The sequence below is a fragment of the Dipodomys merriami genome, unplaced genomic scaffold (assembly GCF_024711535.1).
Source record: "Dipodomys merriami isolate MVZ:Mamm:240054 unplaced genomic scaffold, mDipMer1.0.p SCAF_16, whole genome shotgun sequence".
Lineage (NCBI taxonomy): Eukaryota > Metazoa > Chordata > Mammalia > Rodentia > Heteromyidae > Dipodomys > Dipodomys merriami.
In genome coordinates this window covers 16,133,649-16,160,896 of record NW_027202937.1, presented here as the reverse complement: position 1 = coordinate 16,160,896, position 27,248 = coordinate 16,133,649, and the positions used below count along the sequence as shown (strand labels likewise).

The 27,248-nt window shown below is 42.8% G+C and overlaps 1 protein-coding gene across 2 annotated transcripts in view; it reads right to left on the bottom strand.

Moving 5' to 3' along the window:
• The window catches only part of Gpld1 (glycosylphosphatidylinositol specific phospholipase D1), a 46,469-nt gene that overhangs the window by 5,269 nt on the left and 13,952 nt on the right, over positions 1–27,248 (bottom strand). For both annotated transcript variants that reach the window (XM_070024459.1, XM_070024458.1), the window contains exons 4-22: positions 26,797–26,875; positions 23,828–23,925; positions 23,328–23,438; positions 22,417–22,465; positions 21,136–21,190; positions 17,649–17,756; positions 17,412–17,439; positions 17,185–17,324; positions 13,724–13,789; positions 12,007–12,127; positions 10,404–10,543; positions 8,900–9,086; positions 6,232–6,342; positions 4,895–4,969; positions 4,639–4,795; positions 3,129–3,270; positions 2,325–2,430; positions 2,151–2,244; positions 44–220 (exon numbers count right to left, since the gene is read on the bottom strand). In XM_070024459.1, the coding sequence (XP_069880560.1) occupies positions 44–220; positions 2,151–2,244; positions 2,325–2,430; positions 3,129–3,270; positions 4,639–4,795; positions 4,895–4,969; positions 6,232–6,342; positions 8,900–9,086; positions 10,404–10,543; positions 12,007–12,127; positions 13,724–13,789; positions 17,185–17,324; positions 17,412–17,439; positions 17,649–17,756; positions 21,136–21,190; positions 22,417–22,465; positions 23,328–23,438; positions 23,828–23,925; positions 26,797–26,875 (2,044 nt within the window). The remainder of the gene's footprint in view (positions 1–43; positions 221–2,150; positions 2,245–2,324; positions 2,431–3,128; positions 3,271–4,638; positions 4,796–4,894; positions 4,970–6,231; positions 6,343–8,899; positions 9,087–10,403; positions 10,544–12,006; positions 12,128–13,723; positions 13,790–17,184; positions 17,325–17,411; positions 17,440–17,648; positions 17,757–21,135; positions 21,191–22,416; positions 22,466–23,327; positions 23,439–23,827; positions 23,926–26,796; positions 26,876–27,248) is intronic.

Below are 27,248 nucleotides of genomic sequence, written 5' to 3'. Positions count from 1 at the left end.
CTGTTGAGCAAAGGAACTTATCCAGGCTAAATTCCTTTCTTACCTAAGCCATCATTATCCAGATCACTCAAGTGTAGAACTCCACCAAAGCGAGAGAAACGACGGTCTCCACTGAAGGTGCTGAGCAGAGAGGGCTGCGTGTCCAATGTTAGTGCATAAAGCCGAGTAGTTCCACCTTGGTGCAGGGTCATTTTCAGGAATGCCATTTTAGACACATCATCTGAAACAAGCCACAGTGCCTGTTGGCATCACAAGTGTGACATAGGATGTAGACCAAACAGAATATTCTCCCCTCATTTGCGTGCAGAAGTGTTGCTCACTACACAGGACAGAGTTCCAGGGCTGGTCCACTCTGGTGGGTTAAAGGTTTGAGTAGTTTGGGCAGCAAGACTCAAAACACAAAGAATTCAATTAATTCCCACCAGATAGCTTCCTTCTTCTGGTCTTACCCCTCTAGAACAATTCTATGATTTCTGTTTTACATACAGACTATCCATTTTCCTGTCCTGACTACAAGCTCAAATGTAGTTGGGCTTTGGATGACACCAAGGCTCGTTCCCAGTTCTAACACTAGTTCCTACCCCTGCCTGCTTTGCACACACAACGAACCTGAAACAGTCCTAGATCTAGGCCTCTAGCCATAACTGCCTGCATAGGAGAAACTCCTTCCCCATGCCCCTTGCTTTCTCTTGTTCACACCTCTGCCAGTTATTCCTGCTCATCCTTCAGAATTTGGCTGACCTTTCTTACCCTCCCTGTCTAGAAGAAATGCTGCTCTCCTTGTGCCAGCAAAAAGGGCTGGTAGCATGGTTCAAGCAGTAGATACTAGCAAGCACAAGATACTAAGTTTAAAAAAAAGATAGAAGCCGGACGCTGGTGGCTCACGCCTGTAATCCTAGCTACTCAGGAGGCTGAGATCTGAGGATCCCGGTTCAAAGCCAGCCCGGGCAGGAGAGACCGTGAGACTCCTATCTCCAATAAACCACAAGAAAACCGGAAGTGGCGCTGTAGCTCAAGTGGTAGAGCGCTCGCCTTGAGCTGAAGAGCTGAGGGACAGCGCCCAGGCCCAGAGTTCAAGTCCCACTACCGACCAAAAAAAAAAAAAAAAAAAAAAAAGATAGAAATTTTTTCTTTTTTTTGGGGGGGGGGTCCGGTCGTGGGGCCTGAACTCTGGGCCTAGGCACTGTCCCTCAGCTCTTCAGCTCAAGGCTAGTGCCCTACCACTTGAGCCATGGCGCCACTTCTGGCTTTTTTCTTTTTGCTTATGTGGTGCTGAGGAATCGAACCCAGGGCCTCAGGCATGCAAGGCAAGCGCTCTACCACTGAGCCAACTTCCCAGCCCCAAGATAGAAATTTTTAAGAGTGACAACTACCATGAACTTGTGGTTTTATATATCTGGATAAGGGGTAAATTTTGTGTGTGTGTGTGTGTCTGTTCTGGGGCTTGAACTTAAGGCCTGGGCATTGTCCTTGTGCTTTTTTGCTCAAGTCTAGTACTCTACCACTTGAGCCACAGCTCCACTTCTGACTGTTGTTCTTTTGGTTTGGGTTTTTTTGGGGGAGTGGAGAGGGTAGTTAATTGGAGAAAAAGTCTCACAGACCTTCCTGCCCTAGCTGGCTTTGTACTGCAATCCTCAGATCTCAGCCTCCTGAGTAGCTAGATTACAGGCTTGAGCCACCTGTGTCCAGCAGGGGGTAATTCTGCACACACACAAACACACACCTCATACTTTCTCACATTTTCACAATAGCCATGACTGACTTTTGTGATCCAGGGATTTTTTTTTTGTTGTAAATTTTTATTCTCAAAAGAATGATTTAAGATGCATCCTCAGATTCATTCCTGGTGAACTGATTTATAAAATTCTTCTCTAGTCCCAAAGCCACTGGTGCAGGGATTTAAAAATACAGTTACTTCCAACCTCATTTTCAACACACTCTTGAAATCTTAGAATCTCTATTTTAGTAATGATAGAAAAGTCAAGGGAGTTTAAGTAACATTCCTCAAAGATATGCAGTTTGCTACTGATGAACACAGGAAATATTTAACCCCAGTCCTGACTGGCACCAATCTCCTAACTTTCTGGGCATCTGACAGGGTCAAGGAGCCACAGGATGGAAAGGAAGCAAAATCGTGGCACATGACCTACCATGAGTTGGGGCCCCAACCACCAGCACTTGTGTCAGGATCCCGTTCACTTTCACGTGGCCACTTGACAGGGACGTGCCCAGTTTTCCCATTGCCTGTGAAATGCCATCAATCAGTGTTGCACAGCAAGAAAACTACACCATGTCTGCTGTCCTGGGGAGGGAGAGGGCTATACCTTGTCTCCAGAAATGATAAACTGCTTTTGGCAATTTGGTGGGAAGTAGCCATACACCCTTCCAAGGCTTTTTTTCTCACTAGCACCGTGGAATAAATAGCCAAGCCTGGAAAGAAACAGTGAGCTCAGCTGCCAAGGGTCTGGCTCCAAGGGAAGAAAACACAGCTCTGCCCCATCATACCTCCCTCCCTCCTCCTTTTGTCCTTGTGCCCTTACCCCGAAGGGCGGGACCACTGGATTCCAGCAAAACAGTATGGAAGCTCTTGCACTTCTCAACTGAACACACACAGGGATCCTGCTGCTAGGGGCCCCATTGCTTTTCTCCAAGTCTCTATGTTAAAGTCTTAACTTCCAGTACTTCAGAATGTGACTGTATTTGGAGACTGGTTAACCAGGTGACTGAATTTTTTAAAAAGGAGACAGAGTGGGTCATAATCCAGTCTGATTTATTTCCTTGTAAGAAGAGGTCAGGACACAGACACACTTGGGGATACTGTTTTATGCCATAGGGGGATGAGAGCCATCTGTAAGCCAGAGAGAGACCAACCCTGCTAACACCTTGCTTTTAGGTTCCAGCCTCCAACTCTAGCATAAGACAAATACAGTTCTGTTGTTTAACCCGCCCAGCCTTGTGGCACTTCGTCATGGAAGCCCTGGCAAATTCAGACATTTATCTGCTGCCTTTTTAATTTCAAAGATGGAGAATATGCAAGATTTCCCTGCACTCATAGTTGATGAGTTCCCACAGCAGCTGGCACCTGCCTCTGTGCTCAGTGATCCCCAGAGCTCAGTATCAGTACCTACCTAGTAATATTCTTCCAGACTGGGCTTCCGACTAGCAGCAAGGTTCTGTTGTTCACCATGACACTGTGAAGGGAGTATCCAAACCAGGAGAAGTCTTCTTCACCTCTCGCCAGCCAATCAGCCTCTGCCACACTCAGCGTCTCTAAAGAAGATACCCAGTCCCTTTAAATGCAAGGTCTATCTGGACAGGTCCTGTTTGTAGGCCAGCAAGAAACAGCATCATTCTGTTGAATTTTTGCCAGAATTCATTCCTCATATCAATCCCAGGACTAAAACATCAGAAATAGATCTCTCTGCTGGGTGCTTGTGGCTCACACCTATAATCCTAGCTACTCAGGAGACTGAGATCTGAGGATGGCAGTTCAAAGCCAGCCCAGTCAGATTCGTATCTCTAATTAATCCAGAAAAAGCCAGAAATGGAGGTGTGGCTCATGTGGTAGAGTGGTAGCTTTGAGCAAAAGAAGTGCAGGAACAGTGCTGAGGCCCAGAGTTCTAGCGGGGGGGTGGGGGAGAAGAGAGGGGGGAATGAAGAGAAGGGAGGAAGAACAGAGTCAAGAAGTCAACATATAAACTACAAAATCAAGAAAAAATACATTTCTAGGTCTCATCCTCATGAGCAATAGGAAAAACAACCTATTGACCCCTTTGGTTCTGCATGAAGATGCTATCTTAAAAGCCCTTCTCTGGAAAGCTAAGAGTACATTGGGTTACCTTTGTCCTAAGCCTTCTTAGCATTTCTATTTTACATTGAGAAACTACAAAAATAGCCTGTTTGGGTTGGATGTGGTAGTATATGCATGTAATCATCTGGGCAACTCAAGAGACAGAGATAAGAGGACAGTGGCTCAAGACCAGCCCAAGCAAAAAGTTGGGACCCTACCTCTAGAACAAGTACACACCTGTAATGGCAGCTACTTAGGAGGACTATAGTGCAAGTTCACATGGACAAAAGCAAGAGACCCTGAAAGACTGAAAGCAAAAGGACTGGGAACATTGGCTCCAGTGATAGAACACACACTCAACATCTTGAGTTCAACCCCTAGTACCAAGAAAAAAAGAATAACCTATTGGCCCCTTGAAACCTGCGTGAAGAAATTGGGTCAATTTTTCTTTTCTCAGTGAATCTATGTCACTTGCTAGAACATCTGTAAAGATAAAGATATTAGATCTGGTGAAGCCAGGTGCTAGTTTAATCATGCCTGTGATCCTAGCTGCTTGGAAGGCTGAGATTGTCCAGCCTAGGCAGAAAAACTCAAGAGACCTCAACAGCAGCTGGGCATGGTGGTATATACCTGTCATCCCAGCTGTAATGGGAAGACTAAAATAGGCAGAACTCAGGCATGTTCCTGGACAAAAAGCCCTTTCTCAAAAATAACCAATACAAAGAAATACTGTAAGAAAGAAAGAGATGGGAGAGAGGGAAAGGGAGGGAGGTCAGTCTTGGTAAAATGATATACGGACATAATCACACATGTGATGGGTGTCTGCCCCTTCCCCCATCCGATACTACCTTTGTCACTCTGGCTGGGGCTAGAATAAAATGCAGCCACAATTCCTTTCTGCTTCCCTCCACCTGGTGCAAAAGGGGAGCCAATCACCAGGTCTGGCTCACTGTCTCCATTCATGTCTGCAGCCAGGAGTGTCCAGCCCAAGTTGCAGTAAACATCCTTCAGAGAGACCAGAAGTGCATGCTTTTACTGAGCCCTGGGATAACTGAGGTGCAGCCAGATCTCAATTTCTGCCCCTGGATAACACGGTGGACATACCTGACAGGAGACGGTGATGTTCGGGGAAGAAGGCAGTCTCCCTTGTCTGGATCCATAGTAGACATACACTGCACCCTAGACAAAGACAGTGACAGGCCATCATGCCATGAGCCCCAGCCCAGGCACTGAATTTTTTTCTTAACCTGTCCCTTCTATCAGACTGTGCAAGCCTAAAATAAGTGCTTTTTGTTGTATTTATTGGGGTTTGTGGGGTTTTTTTTCCTTGGTTGGTTTTTGTTGTTATCTTGCTAGAGCTGAGGCTTAAATTCATCATCCCTTCACTTTTTTTGCTCAAGGTTGGCACTTGACCACTCTGAGTCACAGCTCCACTTTTGGCTTTTTGCTGGTGAGAGATTAAGAGTCACGTAGACTTTCCTGCCCGGGCTGGCTTGGAACTGTGATCCTCAGATCTCAGCCTCTTGAGTAGCTAGGGATTAAGGCATGAGCAGACAGCCCCCAGCGACAAGGACCATGTTTATCAGTGCCTCCTCCCTGTCACACTAAGGACACCACCGTTCAGAATCAGTAGAATGACTTACTCAACTCCCTGCGCCAAGGCCCAGCTCCATTTCAGCCTCTTCCCTCCCTGCCCTCTTGGGCCTCTGAACAGAACTCAGAATTTGTTCATCATCCATCCTGGGACCCACACTATTCCATTTCCTCTGATGAGTCTCCTAACTTGCCTGTCTCCATCCCCAGTCATTCTACATGACAGGTAAGACCTATCTTTCCTCTCCAAAAGCTGGCAGACAACAAATTAGGCTGCGGAAGCAAGAAAGGGCCGAGGCAGGTGCCAGCTCAGGATGCTCGGCATTGCCCAGGAGCTAAACGCACTTCCGACTGGAAGTGACAAGTCACTCTAGAGGGAGGGGGAAGGACTTAAGCAAAAGTTCTGGCGTGAGAGAGCCAAATGGGTGGGTGGGGTTCAGGATGTGACAGATCCTTTTAGAACTAGAGCATGAAGGAAGGGACAAGGAGTGAGCTGAGCTGTGGTATGGAGAACTTCTGGGAAGAGAGCCTCAGGGGCTGGGGACCCAGGATCTCTGCTCTCTGTAAGAAAATAGGAAAAAGGCAAGGCCCAGAGAAGTCACCTCTTCTTGCAATGACAGAAAGCTAAGCATTAGCTGGGCTCCCTTGCTAAGCTTTCAGCACTGTGAAGCAAAGTACTTGGTGAATCTGGCAAACCATGAGGCCCAAATCAGTCCAAGGAGGCGGGATCAGTGCTGTGAGGTAACCCTCACAGGACCCGATTGGAGCTTGCCCTCACCTGTCCAGAAATGGCTCCCCGCTCTTCCCCTCCTTCCCTCCCTCCATCTTCCCACCACCAGCAACCTTACTTTGTATGTGAGCTGCTCTGAGCCCACGGAGGGTGCTCCCACAGCCAGGTCAGGCACCCCATCCTTGTTAAAGTCCAACACAGCCAAGGCTGAGCCAAACCGACCTGAAGGCTGAAGAGGCACAAGTTACGGCCTTCAAAACAACACTGGAGATCTTTTGCATGGAGAGCCTGGGAGCCTACCACAGCTAAAAGGCTGGAGTACTCCAACACCTTTACCACTGTTGGTAGCTCTGCCCTGAGGGTATTTTAAGGGGCAAGGACTAGGTTTGTAGAAAATGGTCTTACATGCACTTCACCCAACACTAAGTCCAACTCTCCTTCAAAAGTATCTAAAATAACGATCACAAGCAACAGCTTGACATCTGTGGGATACTCAGGACATTTTAGACCCAACTGTCCAAGGCAGTAGTAGGCCTACTCATTAAATGTAATTGATATCAAATAAAATCTTAAAATTCCTCATGTGCATTCAGAGCACATGTCAAATGCTCTGATCCCGGGCTTAGTGGCTGTGACACTGCACCATGCAGCTACAGAATGGACCCATCATGCCAGAGACCCATGGGACAAGTGTGACCTAGACAGTTTCAAAGTGCCTCACGTGGATTAAGGCATCTAGTAATTATTATCCACATTCATAATTACAGCTGGAAATCTATCTGCTCAGAGATAGTTTTCAGTTTTTTTCCAAGGTAGATTCTTTCTCAGATAGATAGATATAGATGGATAGATAGATAATAGACAGATAGATGATAGTAAACAAATACATATATATGCATACACATACATATCCTACTATTGCACGTATATACACATCCTTTCTTATTGTCTATTTTTCCTACTGTCTACAACCAGCCTAAACCTTAAAGTAATTCTTTAAGTTCCACTTCTTTCACAACTCACATTGCAGTACTACTTGCCACACCCTACGTGCCCCAGTGCCCAATCTATCATCCATTGGCAAATCTCTCTGTGCAATAGCATCTGTATACTCTGCTCATTGTGACAAAGCATGAACTTGATAAACAAGACGACTGTGCCGAGAACAAGGCATGCAGGGTCAGGGTGGGGACCAGAAACTAGTCCTATCCTCCCCACCTCCCCTACACGGGGGGGGGGGGGGGGGGGGGGGGGACTGGCTTGTTCCATTACCAGCAGCCATGATGGGAAACCCTTGGCAAGGCCGCCAGTTTTTCCTAGTGAAGCATAAAGGCTAGTCCTTGAGTTATGGACTCTAATCCTCCACTATAGACAAGGACACAGGCTGGTGGCAGCCCAAGGCTAAGGCTCAGGATTCTCATCCTCAGTCTCTGCCTTAATCCTGCTATCTTCCAAATCACCAACAGTCACTCACTATAGACAGGAACCTAGAGCCAGCTCCTTCCTCAACCAAATGAAACGTCCAGAAAATTGACCCCATCCACAAGAAGCAGCTGTCTCCTATTTCTCTGTCCATCTGAGCCCAAAAGATTATTTCGACTTTACCCAGCAGTCTGGCAGGAGGGTGGTTGTTTGGAGCACTGAGAAGCAACAGAATGGGTTGCTTTATTTTGGATATTTTCCTCAGGACTGTGTGAGCTCAGACAAATTATTTCTACATCTCGGGTTCAACACTCATTCATCAGAGCCATTATACTTTTTTGTTCTTTTTAAATAAATATTCTAGTAGGCACCCTGATTTCTCTCTATTAACCGTTGATGGAGAAATAGCTTTTCCAGGGAAAGGCCTCTGATCCAACCCTAGCACTTGAAACTCTGAGCACCACAGTGCAGGGCTAGTGTTCCTCCACAGCCCCCAAACTCTGGGACTAATAGCAGGGCTCTGCCTGTCCTTTTCATTACTATTGTCGTGCTTTGTGGCAAGCACTTCAGGACCTAAGTACTCGTTGAATGAATTAATAATGCCCACATTCCATGAAGAATTGTATAATCATGTGGGATGCAAGGGCTGAATAACTACTCAAAAAGAATGAAATCTGAACGAAGACTAGAGTTCACTAAGATGCCATTGTTGGTTTTTTTATTAAAGTGGAGGAAAGAGTACATGAGAACTCTGTCTTTACAGTTTTTCTGTGCAGCTAAATTTAATTTCTTACAAGGTGGGGAAGGGAGAGGAGAGAAGAAAGGGAAGAGAGAAGAGAGGAGTAAAGAAAGAGGTAGGGAGAGAAAGACAGGACAGAGGAGGAACAAGGAAGGGAGAAAGGGAGAGTGGGAGGGAAGAGAGGGGAATCCAGAGAAGAGCACTCTTATTTGGTGCCCCTCTCCTTGGGGAGTCTCACATTTTTTTCCTTTCGGAGCTTTCCTTTTGCTTTTAAATAAACTTATTCTATTTACCTTAAAATTTTTTTAAATCACAATGCAATTGGATACTCAAAGAAGTTCTACACTATATGTGTGTTGAGAATGCATTACATGAAATACTCAAGAGTTTACAACAGCGTGTAGGTGCTTCTGAAGATAAAAGTGCTCCGTAAATGTTTCTGGAATTATTCTTGTTACTGCTTGTTATTCCTGAAGAAACTGCCAAAGGATCTGGGCAGTTGAGACAAGGGCGGGGGGGGGGGGGAGGGGGGAGAGTGCTGGCTTACCAGCACCATAAATACATTTTTAAGAATTCAGGCAGTGGCTTCCTGACCACTGAGGGAGAAAACTGGTGCACGGCTCACCTGGAAGCCCTCCAGGATCCCATGGGCCTCCTTGTCCAGGTCCAGGTCAATGGGGGGCAGGCCCAGCTCATTGCCATAGATGAGGTACACACGCCCAATCTGGAAGCGGCCGGGATGGCTGTAGCCTGGTGCACCTGCCACGAGGTCACTGTAGCCATCCTGATTGAGATCCGCCGAGACCATCGCCCTTAGGAAAGAGGGCACAGGACAGCCACTGCAAGATCCACTGAGGAGCGTTGGTACAACTGTCTCCTGCCTCTTCCCTTCTAAGAGTTCCATGCCTTAGCTTTCTCTCACTGATACTCCTCCCTGTGTGGCTACTATAAACAACTACTTTGGAAACTATATTGTTTGAGTGACTCACACTCTCACTTTTCACAAAAAAAAAATAGCAATGGACAAATCAAGGCCTCTGGACCACATTAAGTAGCCTCACAAAGCATTGTGTCCTATATGTCAAAGCAAAGCACCACTTTACATCCTGGGCTGGCCCGAGAAAGAGGATATGAGTACCCAGCAAAACCCCCAGCCAGATACACACCATTTTCTAACCTGCTTACTCCAATGTTACCAAATCAGAGATGAGCTTGTGCTAGATATTCTTTATTTCTACCATAGCGCTACACAGAACACCTTCCATTGGGTTAAGTCAAGTATTCAACATATTTAATGGAGGCTTTTAAATGAGATTCACGATTTGCCAGTGATAGAACTGGACAGTTTTAAAAAGGTTCAAATGCCACTCTTAGGTTTGCAAAGCCCAAAAGCTATTTGATTATCCTAGCGTGTATGGCCACATAAAGAAACAAAACAAAAGCCAGGTACCAGTGGCTCACATCTGTAACCCTAGCAACTTGGGAGAGTTGAGATCAAAGGGTTGTGGTTCAAAGCCAGCCTACTAGGCAGAAAAGCCCTTGGAACTCAATCTCTAACCAAGTAATCACTAAAAAGCTGAAAGTAGAAGTGTGGCTTAAGTAGAAGAGTATGAGAGTGCAAGCCCCAATGCAAGAAAGAAGGAAAAAAAGCAAGAAAGAAGGGAGGGAGGGATGGAGGGAGGGAGGGAGGGAGGGAGGGAGGGAGGGAGGGAGGGAGGAAAATAGCAGGTCACAGGGAAAGGGGAAAAGCTTTTCTAAGGCTGGGATGCCAAGCCAGAGGAGCCACTGTGTTCTTTGTCCCTCGGAGAGTCAGTGTTGGTTTAGGAGGTCCTGGGACTTTGGCTTTGGTGTGTGGCTGATAGTCTAGCAGGAAGCCTTTTTTGGCTCTTTCACTTAGGGGGCCAAGAACAGCCACAAATGAAGAGACAGCATTCACCTCCCAGACCTCTGTGCTAAGGCCAAAGACATTAGTGACACTAACTCTTACCCACTAAATTAATATATTTTCCTGATGATGAATTGAGAAGAAAATAGGATGCCAACAGATATCACTTAAAACTCTTCACAAGGGGCTGAATTAAACAAATACTGATGGCAACATCACAAGTCCAGTTGTATGTTATACATACCAACCAAGCCTAGCATAGGGAACTGAGGAGAAGTAAGAGGCTGAGGGGCTGGAGACATGCTTCAGTGTCTTCTGAGAGCTGCCTGAAAACATCATCCGTAATTTCTGTTCCAAAGCCTGGTACATAAAGGATACAGAATCCTGAGGGGAAAACAAACAAACATCAAAATAGACAGGAAAAGGTACACAGATGCATCAACGAAGCTACTGACTTTTGTGAAGCAAAGGAGCTAAATAACTCCAGCAGTGTTAAAAAATTGAAACAAGAGCAGGGTGGTGGCGGCTCATGCCTGTAATGCTAGCTACTCATGAGCCTGAGATTTAAAGATGGCTGCATAAGAAGCCAGCCTGGGCAAGAGAGTCCATGAGACTCTTATCTCCAATTAAATATCACCAAAAGTGAAGCTGTGGCTCCAGCGGTAGTGTTAGACTTGGCATAAAAGCTCAGGGACAGTGCTCAGCCTCTGGATTCAAGCCTGGGAACAGACACAAAAGTAAATAAAACAGGGATTCCTAGCAACAAGATCACTTAGAACAGGCAATCCGGAGAGTGACTTCATGATCCCCAAGTTCCACTGAGAGAGGGCAGGCAAGCATGGGAAGAGTTAGTTTGGACCTACCCAGAACCAACCATATTGATTTGCAGAGCTTAACTGAATAATATTTACAGACAAAAAGCTTAGAAAAGCCAAGTCCATTCAGACTAGATCTGTAATTGTGTTTATAGCTTTTTTTGGTTTTGTTTTGTTTTTTGCTTCAATTCAGGGCCTGGGTGCTGTCCCTGAGCTTCTTTTGCTCAAGGCTAGCATTCTACCACTTGAGCCATAGCACCACTTCCAACTTTTTCTGAGTAGTTTATTGGAGATAAGAGTCTCATGGACTTTGCTGCCCAGGCTGGCTTTGAACTGTGATCCTCAAATCCCAGCCTCCTCAGTAGCTAGGAAAATTACAGGTGTGAGCCCCTAGCACCTGGCTTGTGCTTATACGTATTTATCAAATAAACTGGACAGTACCAAGATGTCAAAACTAGCCTCTAAGCTACACTTACATTAAGGTTCAAGACCTTGCTCAAATATCACCTTCTTCATATAATAGCTACCAAGATAAAAATTATCTTCCTGCTATCTATATCTGCCAACCCGCCCCCCCCCTCCCCAAGGGAAGCATGGTATTTGTTGTGTGCTACTGCATCGTGGCTACTTTTTTGTATTTACCATGATATCTATTTCCCAATTTTATATTCCCATGATAGCAGGTCATCATTTAGAACATGGCCTCATGGATGAATTTCATATGCAGTGTTGTCCTTCACCTTGTGGCTGTGCACGGTGAACCTTCAACATTACTGACATACTTGGATTAAGGCCAAAACGGCATCTGCCCAGAGATGCCTTGGTCTCCACCAAACGACAAAGGCTAGTCAGGTGCACACACACATCTTAGGGGTTCTCTGGAACATACTATGTTTAGATGACAAGGCTATTCTCTGGCCTGGCACAAGCCCAGGTAATGATCCTTGGATAGCCAATCCCTAGGGACTCTAGAGAACAAGTTATCTTGGGAAACCGTAGAATCTTTCTCCATCAATAAGAGGAAGTTCTTACTGGGGTCCAGGAATCCACACTGAAGAACACTCCTCGTCCAGTGTAGTTTACATTTTTTCCAACATCTTTACTTAAAGATATGGTCAAATTCCTATGAAAGTCACTCTTCTGACCTTTTGTGCTGTTGAAAAGGCAGAGCAATAAGATGGTTAGCTGAGAAAAATCACTGAATAGAAGATACAGTCAGTATTTCTAGCTGGGATATAGCTCAGTGAGAGCATCACCTAAGACGCGCAAGGTGCTGCCCCAAACACCAGCATTCAAAAAAAAAAAAATCACAAAATTTTAATACAGAAAGATTGAAGAAAGCCAGACACTAGTGGCTTATAGTCCTTGCTACTCTGGAGGCTGAAATATGAGGATCATGGTTCAAAGCCAGTCTAGGCAGGAAACTTTATAAGACTCTTACCTTCAATTTTCAAAAGCTGGAAGTGGAACTGTGGCTCAAATGGTAGAGCCCTAGCCTTGAGCATAAAAGCTTAGGGACAGTGCCTAGGCCCTGAGTTCAAGCCCCAGGACTGGCACACAAAAAAAATGGAAGAAATAACTCAAAAGAATAAAATTTTAGAAAAACTTGCACTATAGAAAAATCTTACAATAAACTTTCAAGGCATAAACCCTATCCTTATAGGAACTGGATATTTCTATATCCAGTTATATTTATATCTATAGCTTAGTGGTAAAATGTCTGTGTAATATGTAAATGGCCTTGGGTTCAACTTCAAGATATAAAACAAAAAACCCTCAATATTTCCTATAGTCTCAAAGTGCTACAAGAATAAAAAAGCCTTCAACATTATTGAATGAATGAATGGTTGTTCCCTGGCTCTGGCAGGAGATTCCAATTATTCTAATACAAACCGGATCTCCTCCTCAAGAATGAGCAGCGAGGACTTCTCCCTGTCCTGTCTCCTTGATAAATGTTTTTACAAGATGAACTCTGGATAAGGTATATGTAACAGTGACCATAACAGCAATAAGAACACCAACTATGATTTACAGAGCCTCACTGTGAACAAACTGCCTTATGTTCATGATCATACATAGATACATACACAACTTTCTTTGTCCCATTAAACAAAAGGAGGAATCTACAGCTCAAAAAATACAGCACTTGGGGCTGAAAAGGTGGCTCAGTGGTAGAGCGCTTGCCTTGCATGCATGAGGCCCTGGGTTCGATTCCTCAGCACCACATAAGCAGAAAAAAAAGCCGGAAGTGGCGCTGTGGCTCAAGTGGTAGAGCACTAGTCTTGAGCTGAAGAGCTGAGGGACAGTGCCCAGGCCCAGGGTTCAGGCCCCATGACCAGACCCCCCCCCCAAAAAAAAAATACAGCACTTTGCCAGGGGCCAATGGCTCATGCCTGTAATCCTAGCTACTCAGGAGGCTGAGATCTGAGGATCGCAGCTTAAAGCCAGCCTGGGTAGGAAAATCCATGAGACTCTTATCTCCAATTAACCACCAGAAAACCAGAAGTAGTGCTGTGGCTCAAGTAATAGAGTGCTCGCCTTTAGCTGAAGAGCTCAAGGGCAGTTCCCAGGTCCAGAGTTCAAGCCCCACTACTGACCTCCCTCCTCCCAAAAACAGCAATCTGTAAGTCACATGGCTGTGAATGGCAAAGCTAGAACATGAACCTCTGATTGTCTTAAAGACCCCATACATTCAGCACTTAAAGGGAAGAATGCTGTTTTTCTGTAAATGGTTTTGGAATCCACCTACCTGAGGCTGTTGTTCTGCTGGCCACCACATGCAATGAACAGAGGGTTTTCAGGTAGGCTACAGTCACTAGGAAACAGACATCATTATTCTACAATCTTTTCAACCAGGAGTTTGATCCAAGAATAACTAGTAAATTTTAAACCACTTTTGAAAGGTTTCAAGTATCCCTTACCTAACCATACAGGACCAGGGAAAGGCCATAATCTTTCTAGACATGGTAGCTACACTGACAGGTTGGTGACAGACCTCAGAATCATACCTTCTTCCACCTCCCTGCTGGGCTGCCAAATGTTAATATGAAATATCCCCAGACTTAGAGATTACAACAGAAATTGGGCTGAAGGACATTGCCTTCTGCCTAGTTATGCCCATGTATGTCCAAATTCTTCTCAACAGCTCAATTTCATTCTCTTAAGAAAATTCTACATTTTTGGCACCTAAATAGGAAATGAAATGTCCCCTTTTGACCTTGGAGAAAGATGGCTTCTAAGAAGGACTTTCTTTCCCATCCTGAACAGAAAGATCCAGTAAGGAAGGGGGTGTTGACATTTTGAAAGGAATAGTGTGTGAGAGTGTGTGTGTGTGTGTGTGTGTGAGAGAGAGAGAGAGAGAGAGAGAGAGAGAGAGAGAGAGAGAGAGAGAGAGAGAGAGAGAGAGAGAGAACTAAGGCTGAACTCATAATCTAACCTGTGTGTTTATATGTGCCAGTCCTGGGGCTTGAACTCATGGCCGGGGCTCTGTCCCTAGCTTTTTTGCTTAAGGCTAGTGCTCTACCATTTGAGTCACATAACCACTTCCAGCTTTTCTGAGTAGTTTATTGGAGATAAGAGTCTCCTGGATTTTCCTGCCTTCCTCAGATCTCAGCCTCCCAGGTAGCTAGGATTACAGACATGAGCCACTAGTACCTGGCAGCCTCTAACGTTTACATCGCTTTTCTGCTCAAGGCTGGCATTCTACCATTTATGCCACACTTCCACTTCTGTCTTTATGCTGGTTAATTGGAGATGAGAGTCTCACAAATTTGTCTGCCTAAGCTGGCTTTGAACTGGAATCCTCAGCTCTTCACTTCTTCTTCATTACAGACATGAGCCTCTACAAGCACAGGGGCTGGAAGGAAGACTTCTTTGAAGGAGATCTATATGAGGGAGGCCTTGTGGAAGTGAGAAGGTCTCACCAGATACAGAAGTGAGGGAGTAAGAAGTGAGAAGCTGAAGGGAAGCTGTCTGTGTCAGCTGTGAGCTGAGATAAAGGTTCTCTGAGTCCTCTGTTCCCTACCATCATCTAGAAAGAAGGTAGCTCAGCCACCTTCCCACCTGAAAACCCATTTTAAGGTAAGTAGAGGTCTTATCAAGGCCATAGACATGGCTACCATCCATTATTTCATTTTTTTCAAGAAACTATAAGTTTCAAACATCATGAGTTTGGGAAGCTAAGCTATTCTTAGTAAGTTGGAAGACGCTTGTTAAGATGAAAATATGTGTTTTTTTTTTCTGTTACGAACTTATTCATTATCTTTCTTGGAGTCCTTTCCAAATTTACCATGAATTTGTATAAATTCTGACAAATCTTTTTATGTGTAAGAAAAGAATTTGTAGAAATTTATGTCTGGTAAATTAGGACACAGATCAAGAGACAAGAACTCTGTTCCTCTCAATTACTTATACTTAATCAAAGGAGGAAGTTCAGTTACACATCTTTTTCACTATGGCAGAGCCAAATGCAAACCAAACAGGAAAATGCAGGTCATTCACTATAACACAATCAGGTTCAGAGTCCTTCCTTCTAATAATTTTCATAATAACAGTAGCCAACATTTTCTAAGTGCTTACTCACACCAAACCCTTTGAATGAGTGTTCATTTACTCCCTATATCCTTATAACAATAGAAAGATTACTGTGTCCATTTTACAGATGGGGAAAATGAAGGCTTGGGGAGGTTAAGCAACTTGTTTCAGATGACTCAGTAGTAAGTAGCAAAGATCTCAACTTCCAAACCCCAACCTCTCTATAACCATGTACTCAAAATTCCATAGCTATGGTAGAGGGTTTAGGGATATGACGAGGTTTCTTTCACTATGGAAAATTGCATTTTTAACATTTTAACATACACAGGTTCTAGAGCTTGAATTCAGAGCCTAGATGCTGCCCCTGAGTTCTTTTGCTCAAAGGTCTACCACTTGGGCCATAGCACCACTTCCAACTTTTGGTATTTAACTGGAGATAAGAGTCTCATGGACTTTCCTTCCTGGAACTAGCTTCAAACAATGAACCTCAGATCTCAGCCTTTACTGATGTGAGCCCGTGATACCCAGCACTATTAAGACTCTATCTCTGCCAGGTTGTTGTTCACTGAGCCTTTAAAAACAAGTTTACTATGTAGTAAACTAATAAAGGGAATTTTATTTCAAATCAACACAATGTGAAACTACAATATTATGTGAATACTAGCAAATGCTTTAAAGGGTACCTTAACATCATCCAGATCATAATGTTCTGAAGCTCTGCTCCTCTAGGCCACTCTACCTACCAACATCCACTCTCGTATGACCCTGCCATGTAACTGTCTCCCAAACTCAGCCCCTGCCCAGAAAACCCTATATACCCACTGCTGATGGTGAGACCAGAGCTTTGGTTCCATCCTGCCCTACATTAGTCCCTGCCTCCTGCCCTTCCACCACTCCCTGCTTGACGCACTCTGCATAGTAGTAGAGTGGTGGGGAGTGCCCAAGACTAATGACAAAGGGGTTCTCAGAGGAACCTTGGCTCCCTTGGAACTACAGGTGGATTTTTCCTAAGAGTTTCTTTGCAGCTGGAAGTGGGCTGTGCTTGTCAACTCTAATCCATAAATGGCAGCTCCAACTTTCTTCTCGATCTGTTAAGGAGAGGACAAGGAGGTAGACCAGCTGTCCTACCTGAGTTCTGGGGCAGAATTCCACAGAAGAGTATGTTTGATCTATCCCTTTCTAATTTTATTTTGGAAGCTAGAGAAGATGTGGCTAGGTTTCTAGTAGCTTCTGTCCTTTTAATAATAGGTGAAATACCCTCTTGGAACCCCCCAAACCCTAAATGGTCAGTCCATATGAAGAGGAAAATGACGACCCCCTGGTTCCACTTAGAGCACAATCAGTGGGAGAGGTGACACTCCTCCCCTAAATGTGCTACCATAAAAGAAACAGATGGAGCACCACCTAGAGAGGCTGATTCCTTCCTACCTGAGCTATATCTCATAGACCACAAACTTTGCAGTAATGATGTCTCCATCTTGGCATTAGCTAAACCAACTGGCTAGCTTTTGAGATGATCAGATGACCTAACTTCTGTCTTGTTCTCCTTGGATAGTTTAAGACAATACTTCAAGGGATTTGTTTTGCTTTTGTTTAATCAACTGAGAGAATCTGAGTGTTCTGCTCCATGTGTCAAGGTTCAGAGTGACTGGTATAAGAAATGGAGTCATAATTCACCTGGTCCCATTCTCTAGCATGAAGCTAGTTAGCCGATAGATGTTCGTGGACCAAAATGCCATATCATCCAGGCCTCCAAGGAAATACTCTTGGAACTGTTCCACCAGGAATGGGGACTTTGTAGAGTACGTGGAATACAACTGCAATAGAAAGAACAATAAGTAAGGTGCTATTCCTGTGGTCTGTATAATCCCTTAAACTAAAATAGGCAAGGAGGGAGTCTTTACCTTGGAAACAGCAAATGTCTCACCATACCTGAAATATAAACAATAATGATAATGACTTGCAATTTCTATACGGAAATAAAACAAGAGAAAGCTCCATCCACTTGATACCACTACCATTCGACTACCTTTGATAAACAAAATCCATACAGCCAAAACCCACTCTCAGAACTGAAGTATGAAAAGCATACTAAAAGCCCCTGTAAAGTCAGTTGCAGACTTTCCTCTGGTTACACTTACATTGCCAAGAACTGAAGGTGTGTACAATCAACAATGACATTCTTGGTGATGACATCTCGACCATAGAGTTTCTTATAAATTCCCAGTAGATCTGTGATGGGTATGTACCTGAGTAATGCATTAGAATAAAATAAGGAATGTTCCGATGCTAAGTTGAAGATAGCAAGAACTACAAAAGAAACAGCACCTGATAATTATCTGTCAGGTATCATATGACTGGTTTTTACAGGCTAGTTATTGAATCCTTCCAGTGACCTTAATGATTAGTATTATTGCATCACCATTTTTCATAAGAGGACACTGGGGCACAAAATACTATATATATAACTTGTTCAGTGATGCTCAGCAAACAATTGATACCTTGATCAAATATTTGTAAAGGTATATTGAATGACTAGAAACCACAACAGAAAGGAAATGATTAATTTTGTGAATTTAGAGTTCAAGAAGCAATGTAAAGTTGTCGCATTTTTTGGTTGAATTATTCTCAAAACTATTCATGTTAAAAGTACTAAAAAGGGCTCCTCAGCTTGACATGCTGAAACTATTCAGAGTAAATAGCATAAAGTAGTGAAAAGAATTTTGGCTCCCAGCTTTTGGTTCACAGTCTTATTTCAGCTGGAAGATTAGTGTTTTATAAATACATTTATACTGAATCCTCATTAATTTCCAGACAAAATACATATGACAAAAATCACAATTGACAGAAACATGACTCATGTATATTTACAACAAAGATCAGATTGAGAAGTCGTTTATTAAAGCACCAGAATGGTATTCTCTCTTTTTTTTAATGTAGCTTTAAAAACTAGAGAAAAGTAACAAAAATATTTGTTTTGATGAATCACTAAGCTAGCAAAAAGTAAAAAGTTCCCAAACACAAAAAATAAATAGAAACTGGAAAGTTGGGGAGGTAGGCAAGTAGGAAAGTCAGCTTTTACCCTGGAGGTATCTTCTAACCCCTGGGGACCTGAAAGGTTTTGATGACAGGTAAAAGACAGGAGACAGAGTGTAAGGCCCACCCAAAGGGCCACCTCAGAAGGTATGTCTGCATTAACTCTATACTCTCTGCATGCACATGAAATGGCTAAAACAACAACAAAGACTAAGGGCATCCTATTTCCATCTTGCGACACAGAGAAAGGAAATATATGTATATCCTCGGCACTGGTAAGCCAGTTATTACCACTCCAAACTGGTGGCCTCACTAGTCAGTCTACAAATGTTTTGCCCTACATTCATGTCATCTATGCAGACAAAAAGCTTCAGTGGTTGAATGTAGCTTAACAGAGTCCCAGATAAGGTAGCCTGCAGAACCCATGGCTAACCCTCCCTCACTGGAGAAATGAAGCCTGACTCAAATCCCAAGTAATGCAAGCAGCATGGAAAACAACCAAAAGATGACCAGTATAACCACAATCCTATCTGGTATAGTAAGCACTAAAGGAATAAGCACTTTTGTAGCAAAAAAAAAAAAAGTACTTCGACTCACTATTAAGAAAGGACTTTGAAACTTGAATGCATCTAGTACTCTATCTTCAAGACAAATGCACAGCAAATGTTGACAGAATGTAAGAAAAACGGAAACTCCACCATCAAAAAGAGAGACATTTTAAAATTAATTTTTGTCAGGAATCATTAGATATACCAGACAAAAAAATAATAAATGGTAAGAGTATCTTAGTTATACTATACAAATATTTTGAACCCAAGAATAAATCAGAGATAATAAACATAATCAACCATGAACATTAAATCAAACTTGAAGAATTAACTTTTTTCAAGATCTTGTGGAATATTCACTATGAATTAGCATAGAAATGTATATTCTAGGCTGTAAATCAAGACTCAGCAAATTTCATAGAAACTCAAAAAGGGATGGAGGCATGGCTCAAGTGGTAGAAAACTTATCTAGGAAGTGTGAAGTTCTGAGTACAAACGCCTGTACCACCAAAAAGAAAAAAAGAAATCCAAAGGAGGAGAAAGAAAAAGATAGATATAAGGACAGAAAGCATTAAAATAGAGAAGTGAAACATATAATACAAAAAAATCAATACAGTATAAAATGATTTTATTTAAAATAAAGCGAGAGGCCAGACACTGGTGGCTCATGCCAGTAATCCTAGCTACTCAGGAGGCAGAAATCTGAGGATCATGGTTCTTAGCCCTGGCAGGAAAGTCTGTAAGATTTATATCTCCAATTAACCATCAAAAACCCAGAATATGGCTGTGGCTCAAGTGGTAGAGCACAAGCCTTAAGCAAAAAAGCTCAAGTATTAATGCCCAGGCCCTCAAGTCAAGCCCTGGGACTGCACGCACCCATGCGCATGCATTCCCATACACACTACATAGAAGGCAGGATAAACAATAAATGGATAACAGATGGAATAAGAACAAACAAAAGATAAGCCAGCATTATGAACAACCTTAGGCCAAGATGTTTGATCCTTTAGAAAAATGGAAAAGTCCCTGGTTAAACACAGAACTGAAGAAGGGATTGAAAACGATATAATCCTATAACTCAAGACTTTTTAAATTCCTAAAACAATAGAACTAAATAGCTTTAGGCAAAAATCTATCTAACATTCAAGAGATTAAATTTCTAGTATTACACAAGCTCTCAGAGAATATCAAAAGACACTCTCCCCAATGGTACCCATGAAGCCAGCACAGCTTTGATTCCAAAACCAAACCAACTAGAAGAAAAATGACTGTACATCACTCATAAAAAGAGGTAAAGCCCTAAGACATCAAGAATTGATGCAACCAACACAAAGTGATGATGTGCCAACATGACAAAATGGGCTTTGTCCCAGTCAGGAAGGCTGATTTAAAATCCATAAGTCGATTAATATACTTTACTACATTAACATACTTTCTGAGTTTGACAAAAGAAAGCCAGAAAATTACATTAATGAGAATGATGGAACTTTGTAAATATTTTCAGATCAGAAACAAAATAAGTATGCTTAGTCTCACCACTTTTAGCACTGTCCTTGCGATGGTCACCAGGGTCACACAGCAAGAAAAAGGAGTGAATGGAGAAGCAAAATGGCCACAATTTGTAGACTATAGTGAGACAATAAGTTGTAAAGAATCACCTGTTGTTAGATTATTAATGTAGCTTAGAAATGTTTTGAATACAAGATCAAAAGTTAAAAGCCACTTGTGTTTATATATACCTACAATCAACTAGAACAGGACAAAATACCACATGATCTTTCTCATATATGGAATCAATAGGAGTAGATCAATTTTGTAGAGATGGAGAGTAGTATAGTGGTTAGCAGAGGCTGGACAGAGTAAAAGGGAGACGAGGGTCACTAGGTACAAAGTTAGAGGAAGGTGAAATAACTCTGGTGTGCCCCTCAGTGGGGTGACTACAGTTAATCATATACTATATATTTTTAAATAGCAAAAAGACAAAAATTACAATGAAATACCTGTATATTAATTAGTTTTTGTTCATTTTTTAGCAAAAACTTACCAGCGTCTTGCAAGGTAATTAAAATTAAACTCGAACTGGCTCACCACATCTCCTCCTATGGCAAGAGAGAAATATTAATATTTTATGGGTCCATGACAACATTATGTACTTCTTTCAACTCAAGTTCTCACAAACCAGACCACGTATTCTCCACATGGCTGCATGATTCTGTTGTTCTAAGTACAGGTGTATTTTTCTCAAAGGAAAAAAATCTTTAAAAAATCCTAGCTAGTGGGGCTGGGAAGGTTGGCTCAGTGGTAGAGTGCTTGCCTTGCATGCATGAGGCCCTGGGTTCGATTCCTCAGCACCACATAAGCAGAAAAAGCTGGAAATGGTGCTGTGGCTCAGCCTTGAGCTGAAGAGCTGAAGGACAATGCCCAGGCCCAGAGTTCAGCTCCCATGACCGACAAAAAAAAAAAAAATCCTAGTGAAATATATGAATTAGGAAGAAATGTTTCATAAAACTAAAGAACTAATTTTTTTTGTTTGACAAGGAAAGAGAAATTGTAAGGAACCCTTTAAATGCCATTCACCACTTAACTCATATATTTAACCTACAGAAAAAAATACAGACTTTATCAACTTAACACTAACATAGAACAAATTAGGAGATACTGGCTAAGGAATCAATCTAATAGAAAAGAAAGCTTTTCTAAAATGATAACAACAGTAGTGGAGTCAATGACCAAATATATCAATTTTAAATAGAAAAAAATAGCTATTTTAACACACATTTCTCTGTTGAATGAGCTATGTCTGTACTCTAAATGAACTTCAACATTAAAGTAATCCTAGCAACATTAAAGCAATCCTATCTACTCAAGTGACTTAAGTTCTGAGGATCAAAATTCAAAACCAGCCTGTGCAGCAAAGTCTGTGAGATGCTTTTATGTCCAATTTACCAGCAAAAAGCCAGAACTGAAGCTCAAATGGTTAAGCACCAGCCTTGAGCAAAAAGAAGCCACACAAACCCAGGTGCCTGGTGGCTCATGCCTGTAATCCTAGTTACTCAGGAGGCTGAGATCTGAGGATTGTAGTTCGAAGCCAGCCCGAGCAGGAAAAGTCTATGAGATTCTTATCTCCAATTAAAAAAAAAAAAAGCCAAGCAAGAGTGTGAAATCCAGAGTTCAAGCCCAATATTGGCACCAGCACAAACGCACACGCATACAAAGTTAGCATATATTGCTCACAAAATGTAATAAACATAAAGCATTTAGTGATTTCATTCTAAGTGAACTATTACTACCACAAGGGGGAAAACATGGCAAATGTAAACAGTACCAAAATCACCCACTGTATGGGCCTCAGAATAGGAGCCGTGGAAATCAATCTGTGAAAGAAAGAAACAGTTGGGTGGATCAGCAACCGTAGCCCAAATTCTCACCCAGTCAAGAGAGCAGTAGGGAGGTGACAGCCCACCCCAGTGGACGCTGAGGGGCACCCAAGATGACATGCTACTTTACTTTTTATATTGGTAACTAAGTAAGATAACAAAGCTATTTGCAGAGAACTGTCCTTTCTAAGGTAAATGCAAAATCCCTAATGGAGTCCCAGTTGAAATGTCTATCAAAATGGGATTACTATCAACTCATATGACAGCAGAGTCTTTCAGTAGCCAAGCCATTAGGTAAGATCATGACTTTCAGCTGGGGGATATGGCATTTTCTCAGAAAGTTAAAAAAGCAGGGCTGAGAATGTGGCTTAGCAGTAGGCTTTCAGAAGCCCTAGGTTCAATTCCTCAGTACCACATACACAGAAAAAGCCAGAAGTGGGGCTGTGGCTAGATTGCTAGCCTTGACCAAAAGAGGCTGAGGGACAGTGCCCAGATCCTGAGTTCAATCCCCAGGACTGGCAAAAAATAATTAAATTGAGCCAAGTGACAGGCATTTTTATTCTTGCTGAGACACACAACTTAATGAAATCATCATGCCTTTCACTTTTCTAAGTGCACATTAGTCATCCAGTTCTTGTGGATGAATTTGCTCCCGTGACATGAATGAAAGGAATGAGCGAGGCTGAGAGATGTGGTTCAAGTGGTAGAGCACCAATCTTGAATGAAGCAGCTAAGGGTCAGCACTAGGCCTCAGTGCTGGCATATGTGTGCACACACACATACACACAAAGTCCTTTGTTAAACATGAGTGTGACCACAGCATCCTCATATGTCAGCAGCCACAAAGACAAATACTCACCACTCCCATCGTCCTAAGAAATCCCTGTTCAATACCCAGGCTGTGCCAGCTGACATCGGCCACCATGTGAGAGGTAATTCCAAACAAGAAAGCTACCAGTTTCTCTGTGTCCTGCCAAACAAGCAATTACAGCCATGTGTGATGAGACAAAACAACTCTATAAAAAGCTTTTATAAGGGTGACTATTTCCTTTAGTGAGATTCAAGCAGAAATTCAAGACAAGTACATTATAGTTTCAAAATACTAAAGCTACACAGAACATTTGTAGGTTTGTAGTGAGTGTCTAGAACTACAGTACTTTCAAACTTGTTTTTCCCAATGTACTCAAATACTAACTAGGCACTTAGTGCATCTTGATTACTGTGTGTGGTACTGGAGTTCTAATTGTAAATCGCTGTCCCCAGGGTCTGGAAAGAAGCAGTCATTCGGGGAAGTACAGGTGCAAAAGAGAACTTTGCAGGTCTAGGGTGAATTGGTTGAGGCTTACAGGCCCTGCATACCTTTTCCCAGGGAAGAGGGTAGTTCTCTCGGATATAATGAATGCTTGCATTCAGAAACGGAGTCCAGTGAGTCCTCTCCGACACATCATGGAATTTTCCTGGCAAACAAAAGCAGATTCTGGATTTTTAAAGTTGGAAGAGTTTCCAGAAGAGTCTCCAGATTCCACCCCCCCCCCCATCCGCCATACACACTGTCCACTGTCCACCATGCTGTTAAGTCCCCCCCCTCCTCTCTCCTCCCAATGACCCCTCCCATCATTTGTTTCTTCTGTTGATGGTCACAGGATGACTCCATTTTTGGAGCAGGCAAGGGATTGTGGGTAGGGAGCCCTCCAGGAACAGCAAAACTGGCTCACAAAGTGTCCTGTTGCCAGCTACAAGAAAAGCTAGGTTTCCACTCCCCTTTCCATGCCTTAAAAACAAGTGTGGGTTGTTTGGATTTGGTGGGAATGAGGGGGAAGGGGTTCAGTCCCTTCTTTGAAAAACCCTCAGAGCACACACACAAAACAGATCCACGGACTTTGAAGTACTTGAAATCTCTAATTGTTTTTGTTTTTAATTTGCACAGGCTCCAGTGAATATTACCCAAACACTACTGGAGTGAGCTTGACACACCATGTACCATCTTATTTCCCCCAGCAGCAGCAGGACACTCACAAACAAAATGTTCTAAACTTCCTGAGTGCCACGGATTCTTTATGGGGTGGCCAAAGTCACAAAGCAAGTAAGAGCAACACTCCACAGCTCAAATCCCTTCAGAAAAAAAATAATAATGTTGTGCTAATGTAAAACTTGCCTAAATAGCACTTTAAAATATTTTTTTAATCATTTAACTTTCCCCACATTTATTAGTATTGATTAGTTGAATGGGGGAGTTCATTTGGATATGTCCACATACTCTTACAATGTACCTTGACCAGACTCATCCTTGAAATGATTTTCAAAGAAGCTAGAACCAAGAAATTTGATTGTTACAGTTTTCCTAGAGGTAAAAATGTAAAAACTTCCCAAATACAGAAAAATCCCAGAATTATTCTTTGGAACAATCTCTGCTTAGGGAACAAATCAGGTGGAGCCTGGTGGTTTGTGCTGGTAATCCTATGACTCCTTTTACCAGTCATTACAGACTGGAAGCAAAAGCAAAAGCAACTAACTCCCTTCTGGGTGAACTGGATGCTGATTCCTAGGCAGCCACCGCCCAAAGGCCAAAGCCCATCTCCTCTGTCAGTGCTGTGTTACTGTACACCACCCAGGGCCCCTCAGGGCTCCTTGTAAACCTGTTTAGATCACTCATCCCTGTAATCTGATTATATCACTTGGTTCCATGTTAGGGAAACATGAAATATGAGTGTAAATGCAGGGTTCTTTTCTTCTGGCATTTAAGAAAGTCACATACTTTCAAAAGCCACAATACAAGTAAATCGGGAGAGAAGAAAAAAGCTGCTACCAAATTAGATGTGTATGAAAACAAAAGATTTGGAGGGAAAAGTCCTAAAAAAAATCGAAGATAAATCCATAGGCAAATTCCTTAATTATGTATTTCTTTCTAATTCACCTTTATTTATCACTTACTGATCCCAAATTTATATGAGGGCATATATTGCTTGTGATAATACCCAAAATACTAGTTTACATTCCCTTTCCACTCTTTTCAGCATTTTTCATGTGCATTTTGTCTCTCTCTAGAAATGGCACACACTTAATGTTTCTTACACTTAATAAACAAAACAATTGTTCCTTTTGTCTAGGATATCAAGAAACTTTAAAAAATCAAGGGATAGATTTGCTATGAATATGGTTCCAGAAATGTTAAACTAGATATAAGTTAGAATGAATGAGAAGTACAACACACAAGCAAAATAATAAGGTTGAAAATTGAGTCCAGTTAGACAAAGCCTCTTGGCTTTGGCATGGTAGTACACTCCTGTAACCCTTCAGAAAGTTGAGGTAAGGGAATCTAAAGTTTAAGACTAGTCTGGGCTAGCCTACAGTCTGAGCTATATAGAAAGATCCTGTCTCAAAAAATAACCAGGCGTCAGTGGCTCACACTTGTAATCCTAGCTACTGAGGAGGCTGAGATCTGAGGATGGCAATTCAAAGCCAGTCCAGGCAGGAAAGTCTGTGAGACACTTACCTCCAATTAACCGCCAGAAAACCAGAAGTGACGCTGTGTCTCAAATGGTAGAGCACTAGCTTTGAGGTAGAGCCGAGGGCCAACCCAGGCTCAGAGTTCAAGCCCCATGGCCAACAAAAAATAAATAAGTAAAATAAACCCAATTCTGAGAAATCAATTTGAGCATGTCTTCTGTACCCTGCTAATGTTCTTAAAAATCTCTGAGCCAGGTGCTAATGGCTCATGCCTATAATCCTACCTCCTCAGGAGGCTGAGATCTGAGGATAGTAGTTTGAAGCCAGCCTGGGGAAGGAAAGTCTGTTGAGATCCTTACTTCCAATTTACCAGAAAACTGGAAGTGGCGCTGTGGCCCGAAGTGGTAGAGTGCTAGCCTTGAGCAAAAAAGCTCAGGGAGTGTCCAGGCCCTGAGTTCAAGACCCACAACCAAAAACAAAACCAAAACAACAAACCTCTGAGCCCAGTTTTTGGCTAACACTGACAAAATAGCATTAATGCTGGCATTAAGCCAGTGAAAAGGCTGGGCATGAATATCACTGCTACCAGGAAGAAATGGAAACTGTGGACTTTCTCAAGACCACAGGCAATGTAGCAGGAACACAAACTCAAACTGGATCTAATTCTCATGTGACACCATGCAGTCAAGCAAATAAGTATACTTGGAATGAGTTTCACCAAAAAAAAATAAAATTTTCAGAAATTCTACACTTATGCAGGCAACATTGACCCACAATAGAGACAAACATGCCATGCTGGGATTGTCCATTTTAGACATTTATATCCAATCCTATTAAGCAGTTAAAAGCACCATAGTCCAGTCTATAAACCTTCACCTTACCTCCCTTGCAGATGTCAGGGTAGAAGGAGTCAGGAAAGACGGCCCCAGCCTGATAGGCATCCTGGTGTTCTAACAGCAGCTGGGGAGAGGGATTCGAGGTTAGGAGATTAGGGGAAAGAGTCTGTCCCCTGGAAAATGCCACCTCTGGACCTCCCAGCAAAGCCATGCCAGAGCTCCAGAGGTTATGGAGCAAAGGAAAGGCTGGCAAAAGTAAGTAACTGATCAAAATTTATGCATAATTTAAGGAACATCCTACAGTACATAACTTCAGGTTCGTGTGTGTGTGTGTGCGCGCGCGCACATATGCACCCTCGTGTGCCAGTACCGGACTTAAACTTAGTGCCTCCTACTCTCACTTTGCTTTTTGTCTAAGGCTGGCTCTGCACTTACTGAGCCACTCCTCTACTTCTGGCTTGTGGGCTGGTTAATTGATGGGTGCCTTGGGATTTGTC